General features: G+C 36.6%; 1 protein-coding gene across 1 annotated transcript; it reads left to right on the forward strand.

The window, feature by feature from the left end:
- Nucleotides 1-1,679: 1,679 nt before the first annotated feature.
- LOC125494950 (inositol-3-phosphate synthase) lies at nt 1,680-7,128 on the forward strand. Its single transcript, XM_048638900.2, is given in 11 exon segments — nt 1,680-2,031; nt 2,034-2,061; nt 2,064-2,103; nt 2,208-2,276; nt 2,956-3,091; nt 4,176-4,423; nt 4,853-5,195; nt 5,277-5,453; nt 5,573-5,761; nt 5,860-5,922; nt 6,609-7,128. Coding segments are annotated over 11 exon segments (1,530 nt in total). The 5' UTR covers nt 1,680-1,914; the 3' UTR covers nt 6,729-7,128.
- The last annotated feature ends 3,542 nt before the right edge of the window (nt 7,129-10,670 follow it).

The following is a 10,670-nucleotide window of genomic DNA, read 5'->3' on the forward strand; positions in this document are numbered from 1 at the left end:
GTATGAAAGAGAAACTGAAAAGGTGGAGACAGAAACTGAAAAGTGAGAGAGAGAAACAAAAAAATTAGGTTAAAATATTAAAAAGTGAATGACATGGGTGGAAAAAGAGGAGAAAGTAGATATGATATGTTACCAATAATAGAAAAAGCAACAATGTGTAGATTAAAAAGAAAAAGACTAAAAAGAAAGTGTGTAGATTAAAAGAAACGGATGGAGTATGAAGTAATGAGATGTGGATAATAAAACAAAATTATTGATGTACCTACTACCCGTTCCTCAAAATAGAAATCGATGTTAGTAATTTTTGTAAAATGTGTACCCAAAGAAAAGTAAATAATTTATGTGAAACGGAAATACTCCACAATCCACATGGATAGCCAAGTCTATATATGCTATACTAGAAAGAAATCACCATTGCGTTTGGTTTGTGTTTTTTTTTTTTTTTACAAGAAAAATTACCAAAAGAAATACTATATTGCTATCAACTAGATTTAATGGGGATTCTCTAATATTGGTTGGTGTAGTTGATTGAGGATTTGCCTTGTAATCTTAAGGTCGATTGTCGAATCCTCCCAACTGCAGTACTAGGGGATAAGGATTCCTTTTATCTTTCCACCTGCTCTCAAGTATCTTACCTGCAAATGTTAAATAAGAAAGTCGTGCATATTAAAGTCTAGACATGGTCTTTTTCCTTACCATGTAAATAAACGATTTAAGGGGATTTTGGTTGATTTTTTCAAAGAAATAGGTACAAATAGAAGTTAGGTCACCCTTCTTTCAAGATAGTTACTTAACGAATCAAGACCAACCAACAACAAAGTAAATAAACTTTCGTAGAGGAATTAGTATGACTCTTTTTCGAGAGGTAGTAGTAATGTGCTACTCTATTGAGTTTTTCAAAAAATATAAGCTATAGAGTAAAAAGAAAATTCAGCAAACATAAATTTGAAATTATCAATGACGATTTGCATAATCCAAGGATAAGATTAAAGCCTTTATTTTGGTGATAAAAGCCTTTTTATCCAAGGATAAGATTAAGGGTTTTAAAGATTCAAATCACCACTTGGCCATCATGTTTAATATAGAATTCTAATTTTATGAGATTGAGTCGGTGAGTCATTTCTAAATCCCCAAACATCCGTAACAATATTTTACGTAGAATCATTTTTTTTTTTGGTAAGAAGAAGTGGCTTGGACCCCGCTCGGGTTTTAATGGGCCAACCACTTGAGAGTAAAGGGGAAGGGTAAGAGGAATCTTTATTCCATACCCTCAAAGTGACTCTAGTGGAAATTGAACCCTCAACCTTGAAATTAACAGAATGCTCTCCTTACTACTAAATCAAGTACTACTTTATACGTAGAACCAAACTAATATGCTTGATTTTGGTTGAAATTATCAAGGTACAATACTACATAGAATGGTATAAAAATGAGAATTTTATACAACTGAATTGGAAATATATTGTTATTATCATTTTAATATTACCTATTTGTCTTTATTAAATTACTTTTGAAGGGACTTTTATAAATAAATTAAAAAATGGATTAATTTCCTTTTTGAAAAGCAAAAAAAAGAGAAAAAGTGTGAAAGGGTGATGATCATAGCCACAAAAACGTCCAAGTGGACACACATGAAAGTGAACTCGTGGGTCTATATATACGAAGCCTAAGAAAAACATTTGAGTCACCATTCTCAACTTCTAATTCATAACTCATAAGAGAGAGAAAAGTTAAGAAAAAGGCAAAGAGGTTCCCAAATTAGAGCTTTCTAGTTCTTCTAGCACTCTCATTCCCTCACTCTTCTTCTTCTTCATCTTTCTCTCTCTCTGTATTTTTCTCCCAGAAAACAAAAATAAAACAGATCCTAAATTCACGGTTTTTTGAATTGAAAATTTTTGTAAGAAAAATCTAAAAATGTTCATCGATAATTTCAAGGTAGAAAGCCCAAATGTTACCTACACTGAGAATGAAATTCATTCGGTTTATAATTATGAAACCACTGAATTGGTTCACGAAATCGCAAAGGTTGCGGTTATCAGTGGATCGTCAAACCTAAATCTGTCAATATGAGTTTAAAACTGACACCCACGTCCCTAAACTTGGGTAATTTTTTATTATTTTTTCTGGGTTTTTTTTTATATTTAATAAAAAAATAATAATATTAGCGAATTTATTGATATATAGATTTATTGTTGGTGGTTTTTCAGGGTGATGTTGGTTGGATGGGGTGGCAACAACGGTTGTACCCTCACCGGTGGTGTCATCGCTAACCGCGAGTAAGCTTCCATTTTATTATCCCTTTTAGCTTATCGTAGATGTGTTGCATGTTGGGTAGGTATTAATGTTTTACTCCTTCTGTTTCGTTTTAAATGTATTAGATGAATATTTTATATCTCACAAATAATACCCTTTGTTGCATTTACAACGAAAAGAAGGAGGCAGGAGTTTACATTTTTGAAGACAACTTGAGTTAGATTTGTTTAATTGATGAAAAATGATCATTTGATTGATTTAAATTTAATTTGAACATTATAGTGGACCCATCATTTTTGCCATATAAGATTACATATGAATAAAATTGTGGACTCATGTGATACGAGAGAGAACGACTCTTAATAAAACGTAAACATGCAACAATGTGGACCCAGGTGATACGAGAGAGAACAAACCTTAAAAAAGAGTAAGCATGTAATAAGTGGACCCATGTGATACGAAAGAGAACAAACCTTAAAAAGAGTAAACATGCAATAAAGTGGATCCATGTGATAGAAGAGAGAATGAACCTCCTCAAAAAAGAGTAAACATGCAATAAGTGGACCCATGTGATACGAGAGAGAATGAACCTAAAATATAATGGACATGCAAGTGTTAAGGTTAGTATAAAATTAATTGTTAGGCTTGTTGAGAATCAGAGCAATTATGTGTCTGGTACTTGACTGATTGATGGACATGCAGGGGAATTTCATGGGCAACAAAGGACAAGATTCAGCAAGCCAATTATTTTGGATCCCTAACTCAGGCATCCTCAATTCGTGTTGGTTCTTTCAATGGAGAAGAAATTTATGCTCCTTTCAAGAGCCTCCTTCCCATGGTATAGAATTCTCTATCTTGCCATATACCCTCGTATTTATATTAAACTAGTATTTGAACTCGGGCGTTGCTTCGGTTGGTACTGTTTTACAAATAGTTGATATGTATTTTTTCCATTCACATTAAAATATATATTAAGGAAAATTCAACATTTAAAAGGTACAAGTAACTTAAAACATGATTAAAAGTTGGTTGAGATGGTAATTGTATCATATATAATTGCAAAGGTCACGGGTTCAAATTTTATTGCAAACTAATTTCACTTTTGTTATTGATATGACTTGTCACTTGTGTATACATTGGACAATTCTATTGGAGTAACAGATGTGCCAGGTGGCGTGTATACATTGTGTGGAGGTGCCATGTGGCGTGTATACATTGTCACGCACTTCTTTTAATATATTTGTATAGATGTCACTTGGTAGGAGTATTGTGAATAAATTTCTAAAATAAATGTTAGTTACTACTACTACTATTTACTTTTACAAAATTTCTATATACGGTGTGTCAAACTAATAGTTGATGATGCGAACATAATGCATATGTGGTGTTAGTGACAAGTATTAGTAAGGTTAACATGAGGTTATTGCTAATGCATGTCTTAATGGGGTTACCCCCTGTGTCAACCATTGGAAAGAATCTTGACTTGTGATCACTTTGTGGGTGATGTGCTGGGGCCACTCTTATGCATGCTTCACTATATTCCCTAAAAAGCTTTGAATAATTGAAGGGGCGTATGAGAGGATGGTCAATATCGACGATTAGATTTCCTTTCTGTTATATCAACTCTACAATAGTCTAAATTGACAGTAATACAACTTCACTACGTAAGATCCTCATATGAGGCAATTGATCCCATCTTGGTAAAGTTGCTAATGAGAGTAATTAGTAGGCTAATGATGATGACCATGCATGAACTTTACAAAAGTGTTGTACTGTATATGTAATATCTAACAAGATGAAAAACATGTTCATTTCTTTAAATGTTCGATACTTCTCGTTTAGTTTTTCAGGATTAGTTAATTAAGATGCACTTTTTGCTTGAGGATATGATAATGAAGTGACATGAAATTGGAATGAAACAGGTGAACCCAGATGACATAGTGTTTGGGGGTTGGGACATAAGTGACATGAATTTGGCAGATGCGATGACCAGGGCAAAGGTCTTGGACATTGATTTGCAAAAGCAATTGAGGCCCTACATGGAGCACATGATTCCCCTCCCTGGAATTTATGATCCTGATTTTATTGCTGCCAACCAAGATTCTCGTGCTAATAACATCATTAAGGGCACTAAAAAGGAGCAAGTTGAGCAAGTCATTAAGGACATCAGGTGATTGTTTAATTAATTATTTCTACTTAATTTACTGTTTAGTAGAGGTTTTTTCTTTTTTTAATCGGTTCTGTTTAGTGTTTACTACCCTTTTGCAGTCAAATTTGTTGTTTATTGTACCTGTGCACATGGAATCCTGTACATGTTTTGAACACTTGGACATTTCGATGTAGGCAATAACATAAAAAATCTTTGGAAAGTGGTTGAATTCACATAAAAAAGTAGTTGCCCTTCACAGGATTGCGTAAATAGGAAATATAGTATGTAACTAGACTTAATCACTCAAAATCACATAAAGGTCAGCTTTGTACTAGTGTGTTTTTTTGGGGGTGATTGGGGTGACTAAACTTTGCTGTATGCAACTTTGTGGAAAATTATGATTGGAATTGTGGGAGATTTTATGCTTACAATTTTCTAATAAAATTGAAGGGAGTTCAAGGAGAAGAACAAAGTGGACAAAGTAGTGGTGCTTTGGACAGCAAACACAGAGAGGTACAGCAATGTGGTGGAAGGGCTGAATGACACCACAGAGAACCTGTTGGCATCCGTTGAAAGGAACGAGTCCGAGATCTCACCATCGACTTTGTTTGCACTTGCTTGTGTCCTTGAAAACATACCTTTCATCAATGGTAGTCCTCAGAACACCTTTGTCCCTGGACTCATAGAGCTCGCCACTAAGAATAACAGTTTAATCGGAGGAGATGACTTCAAGAGTGGTCAGACTAAGATGAAATCCGTGCTTGTGGATTTCCTTGTTGGGGCTGGTATTAAGGTATCCTTTCCTCACTCCTATTACTAGTAAAGATAAGTGGATTGTTGTGAACAATTACTGATTTAACATATGAAATGGCAGCCGACATCAATTGTGAGCTACAACCACTTGGGAAACAATGACGGGATGAACCTTTCAGCACCTCAGACCTTCAGGTCTAAAGAGATATCAAAGAGTAATGTGGTTGATGACATGGTTGCTAGTAATGGTATCTTATATGAGCCTGGTGAACACCCTGATCATGTTGTTGTCATTAAGGTATACATACATACATAATTTTCAGAGAATAAATGTGTTTCTGGTGTTGCTGGTACATTACCTCTTGAAAGTCAGACTAATCTTTTTGGGGTGTTATGTGTGAAATTTTGCAAATGAAGTATGTTCCATATGTGGGAGACAGCAAGAGAGCCATGGATGAGTACACATCCGAGATATTCATGGGCGGAAAGAACACCATCGTCCTGCACAACACCTGTGAAGACTCTCTCTTGGCTGCACCGATTATCCTCGATTTGGTCCTCCTTGCTGAGCTTAGCACCCGCATTGAATTCAAGGCTGAAACAGAGGTAATTAGTCTTATTGATGATCTATTGATCATGGAGTGATTGGTCATGTTTCAATTTGGTCATATTCATTTATGGTAATTGGTTTCTGCAAATTGCAGGACAAGTTCCACTCCTTCCATCCAGTTGCTACCATACTCAGTTACCTTACTAAAGCACCTCTTGTAAGTTCTATTCCCCTCTTGTTGATTGCTTTTGCTTCTTTTTTTGGGCTTACAGTTACTAGTAAGTATATTGTCAATTTAAGGCGTCAAATCTTGCCGGTCAAATCCAAGAGTAATATCGTGAGTAATTTGAAGGTGGTGCACAAGAAAAAGCCCACATGAAACATCATCAAAATGACTTTTGTTGTTATTTTGGGGGGAAAGTGACAGGTATACTAGCGCTTCTGCGGAAATATAGGGGCTATTTTAGAAGGCTTATAAATTTTTTACCCCCTTTTAACTTATTCAAATTGCCATCGTGATAGTTGATACCATATGGCTATATGCACCAGTATTAAATAACGAGTTTCATAGTTACATGGGATCACCGTAAGTACATGTCAGATCCTTGACACTCACATGGACTCGGACACTTGGATACTTCATTTTGGGCCAAAATCATTGAAAATTTTCATAAATTAGTCGAGTCAGAGATACTTGGACACATACGTGTCAGACATGGATACAAGAGTCTAGTGCCCACTATGCTTGTCATTGATGCTTATAATATGACTATGCTCTCTTAAAAAGTCATTAGTCAATATTGCCTTTTGCTAAAGCTTAAGTAATCAAACTTGTTATACCATATTCAGAAAATTTATCGCAAGTTGTGTACTAAAAAGTTGAGATCTTGAACAATTTGATAGGTTCCACCGGGCACTCCTGTGGTGAACGCGCTCTCGAAACAGAGGGCAATGCTGGAGAACATTATGAGGGCATGCGTCGGTTTAGCTCCTGAGAACAACATGATTCTCGAGTACAAGTAGAGTAGCATCTACACAAGCAGCACAGCAGCAGCAGCCGCCACAGCCACAGCCACAGCCACATCCCCCAAAGGGCGCTTCGCAAATAAAAGAGACGTTGATCTGGAAGTTGTTAATTTGTGCTTATTGCTGTTGTGTTTTCGCATTAGTGACTGGAAAGGCAGCACCCATTAATGAAATTTTAGCTTTGTGGTGGTCTTGCCCCTTTTTTTCTGTCTTCATTATTTCTGTTTTAAAATGTTTCTTAGGTCCATCAACTTTTCCTGGTAGTGGATCCCTTGTCCGTCTTTGTAATGTATAGTTGTTGGTGTTAGCAATATTGAGAGTAATGCAGTTTTTCTCTGCTTAGCTTAATCTATGTAATTATGGAATTATTAAGTATTGCCTAAGTTTGCTGTGGTTACCTTAAGCTCTAATTTTTTTCATTGAATATATATGCTGTTGTCAAAATATAATTGGAAAAATTGATTCTAATAATTCAATTTTTTGGTCATTCGCTCAAAATAATCTTACTTTGAATTATTATTTAATAATCTAACCTTTGACTTTTTTAATTTTTAATGCACCTAAGTGAGTGGAAACCGGAGAAAATGTAACATTTGCAATGTTGACTCTTGGGTTTTAATTTCCCTCCCAAAATGCTCAACCATCATAGTCAGATTCTCAAACTCTTCTCTCTCTTCTATCTCTATCAGAGTGAAATTGGCGGGAGTTCTTCCATTTTTGCACCTTCAATGAAGTGAATTACATAGCGACATTGGTGAAGTGAAAGCTGGAGTAACTGAAGAAAGAGAGTTCAATTTCGAACTCAAAAATCATATTTTCCGGTAATTTTGTAACCCCATATATAATATTCTTCAATTTTGTAAAAAATTGAAATTTAAGACTAAACCCTAGTTTTCTGAAGATGCGAATTGTTTTATGACTGAAATTGCCTAGAATGATATGTTGGAGATCGATTTGTGGGTTTTCAAATTAAGGGCTAATACCCAGTTAAAGCTGCGTTTTTTCCCTTGTTTTGAAATTGTTGGTTTTTATTTTGTGATGTTTTTTGTGTTCTTTATTTTTTGCTTCTTTATTTTTTTCCTGACTTTGGTAGGTTAGAATAGCTACCGGTATTACCTTGATGTTCTGGTATGGTGAAGTTTTTAAGAATGAAGCTAATGGAGACTTAGTGTATGAGGGAGGGAAAGGTAGGACTTTTGATACATACCCTAATTTAGTTTGTTGGTGGGACTTACTTGAGCTAGCTAAGAAGTGTGGGGATTATGAGAAAGTGGGAGCACTATATTATTTGGTCTCAGGTAGAAGGTTGGTCAATGGTCTTGTGAGGATTGTGGAAGATAAAGATGTTGTGGAGTTGGGTAAAGTGGTAATGAACAATTGGTCTGTAGAAATATATGTGTTACATGGAGATAAGTTGCCTAATTTACAGAAGAATCCAACAGATGTTGTACTTGGTTTGGGGTATAGGGAAAAGCTGAAACCAAGGAGGGACTCACAAAACATTGGTCCCACAAAAAAGATGTTGCCACATCATCCACACACTCAAACCTTAGTTCAGTCAATAAAAGCAAATCAAATCCTTTGTTGGACAACAGTACCTCACAACAGCTCAATAACTCCCCTCTTAAAACCACCCCAGCAACCAAAACAGTACCTCCTACAGCTAAACCTCCTCCTAAAGCTAAAATTCATGTTTCTAACACCCTTTCACAGACAAGACCTCCTAAAACAGTACCTACTAAAGCCAAAACTCCTGCTGTATCTAAAACCTTTTCAAAGACAAATCCTCCTAAGGTTAATCCAGTTCCACATATAGACAAATCTAAAAGTAAATCTGATTCACAAAAAACCCATCCTCAAAGCACAAGAACTTCTTTCCTAGATGCATATGAATGGGTAGATCCTAGGCCTGAATATCCATTGACCTGGGATGAGTTAATCAGTGATGGAAGTGATGGAAGTGATTCTGATGATCCTAATTTTGAGCTAGACAATCTAGGGAAGCACAAATCTAGATCAGTTGGTGGGGAGAAAAGTATTGATGATGACGACGAGTTGACTGATTTTGATGAAGAGGATGATAATTTAGAAGAGCAGGATGTACAATTGGAGGATGATCTTGAGCTAGAGGGTGAAATTCTTGAGCTTCAGTCTGCAAACTTTGAATCAGATAATAGTGATGATGAATATTGGACAGCTAGGGATAGAGTGAAGGCTGCAAATCTTAAATTTGTTGAATTAACTCAACAGTTGCAAAGGGGGACAACTGAAGGAAAGCTTGTTGGTAGTGGTAATGCTAGGGAACCTGCTAGGGAAGAGGGATAAAATGTTGATGGATATAATAGCATTTATGAGGACAGTGATGAAGAGATTCACACCCCACCTGAGAGTGGAGATGAAGAGGCAGGTGGGAGAAGAAGAAGGTCAGGCATACTAGTGAGTGAGAACACTGACTTTAGTGTGTTCAAATGGAAAGTTGGACAAAAATTTGCCAACAGGGACTCATTCAAACAAGCTGTTGCTAAATATGGGATTTTACAGGGGAGAAATGTGAGCATTGTAATCAGTGACAAGTCTAGACAGCAGATATTAGGTGTTAAGTGTACTGAAGGGTGTTCCTTTTATTTGTATGCTTCATGGGACTCTAGGAGAGCTACCCTAGTAGGGAAAAGAGTTGTGTCATAGAAATATGAAGAAAAATAGGCAACTTAAGTCAACTTGGGCGGCAAGGCAATTTCTTGAGGTGTTCAAAGCTACACTTCACTGGCCTGCCAAAGAAATCATGGAAACTGTTAGAAGGGCATTCAAGGTGGTTGTGAAAAAAGACTTTGCCTACAAAACTAAGTATGCAGCTCAAGCTTCTCCATGGGTCAATGCATGAACATTATCAGAAAGTTGGTGGGTATTTGGAGGCTTTGAAGGCTAGTAGTCCTGCAATCACAATCACATATGGTAAAATGTTGGGGAAATTTTGGGGATAATTTGAATTTGGGGGAAATTTTCAAAAGTTTAGGGAAGGAAAATTAACTTACAGGCCATAGAGGGCAACCATAAAACTTCATTCACAATCACTAGTAGAATAAATGTTATTTGTTGCGGTGATATTGCTTCGATTTTACCTATACGCAACAATATAACACGCAAAAAAAAAAAAAAGAAATTGACAATATTGTTGCGGTTCCCGCCCAAAACCGCAGCAATATTGTCTAACAAATACTTTTTAAAAATAACGTGGGGCCCTGAGCCTAATATTGTTTTTAATATATTGTTGCGGTCCTATGTGGAAACCGCAACAATATTAGGCTCCTCACATATATACTCTCACGCTGCTAAACTCTACTTCACGACATTCTCTTAAAATCATCTGTTAGGGTTTTTTCCCACTATCCTTCTCTCAACCTCATACACCTCTCCTTCTCTCTCTCATCCAAACCCTCAGCCGTTTTTCAAACCTCTCCTCTCATCCTCTCATCCTCTCACCTCTCATCCTCTCACCTCTCACATCTTCCTTCTTCGTTCGCTGTTCAAACCTCACCAACGTCGTTGTCGTTCACCTCCCACCAACGTCGTCGTCGTCCACCTCCCACCGACGTCGTCGTCGTTCACCTCCCAAGCTCTCACCAACGTCGTCTTCTCCACCTTTCATTCTCTCATCAACGTCGTCGTCATTCACCAAGCCATCAGTCGTCGTTCGTGGTCGTCGGTCCTCGTTCGCGGTCGTCTTCTTTGCTGTCAAACCCTCACCAACCTCGTCGGTCGTCTTCTTCGCAACAACAAATGCCAATTTTTTTTGTTTCTTTTTTAGATCTAACTTCTTTTTCGTTTTTCTGTAGTTTTTTCGATTTTTTAATTTTTAGTATCGATTTTTAGATCAGTTTGGTGATATTTTTTTTCCTCGATCAGTTTGGTGATGTTCTTAAGTTTGGTGATGTTTCCTTT

Source organism: Beta vulgaris, chromosome 2 (assembly GCF_026745355.1).
Source record: "Beta vulgaris subsp. vulgaris cultivar EL10 chromosome 2, EL10.2, whole genome shotgun sequence".
Classification (NCBI taxonomy): Eukaryota; Viridiplantae; Streptophyta; class Magnoliopsida; order Caryophyllales; family Amaranthaceae; genus Beta; species Beta vulgaris.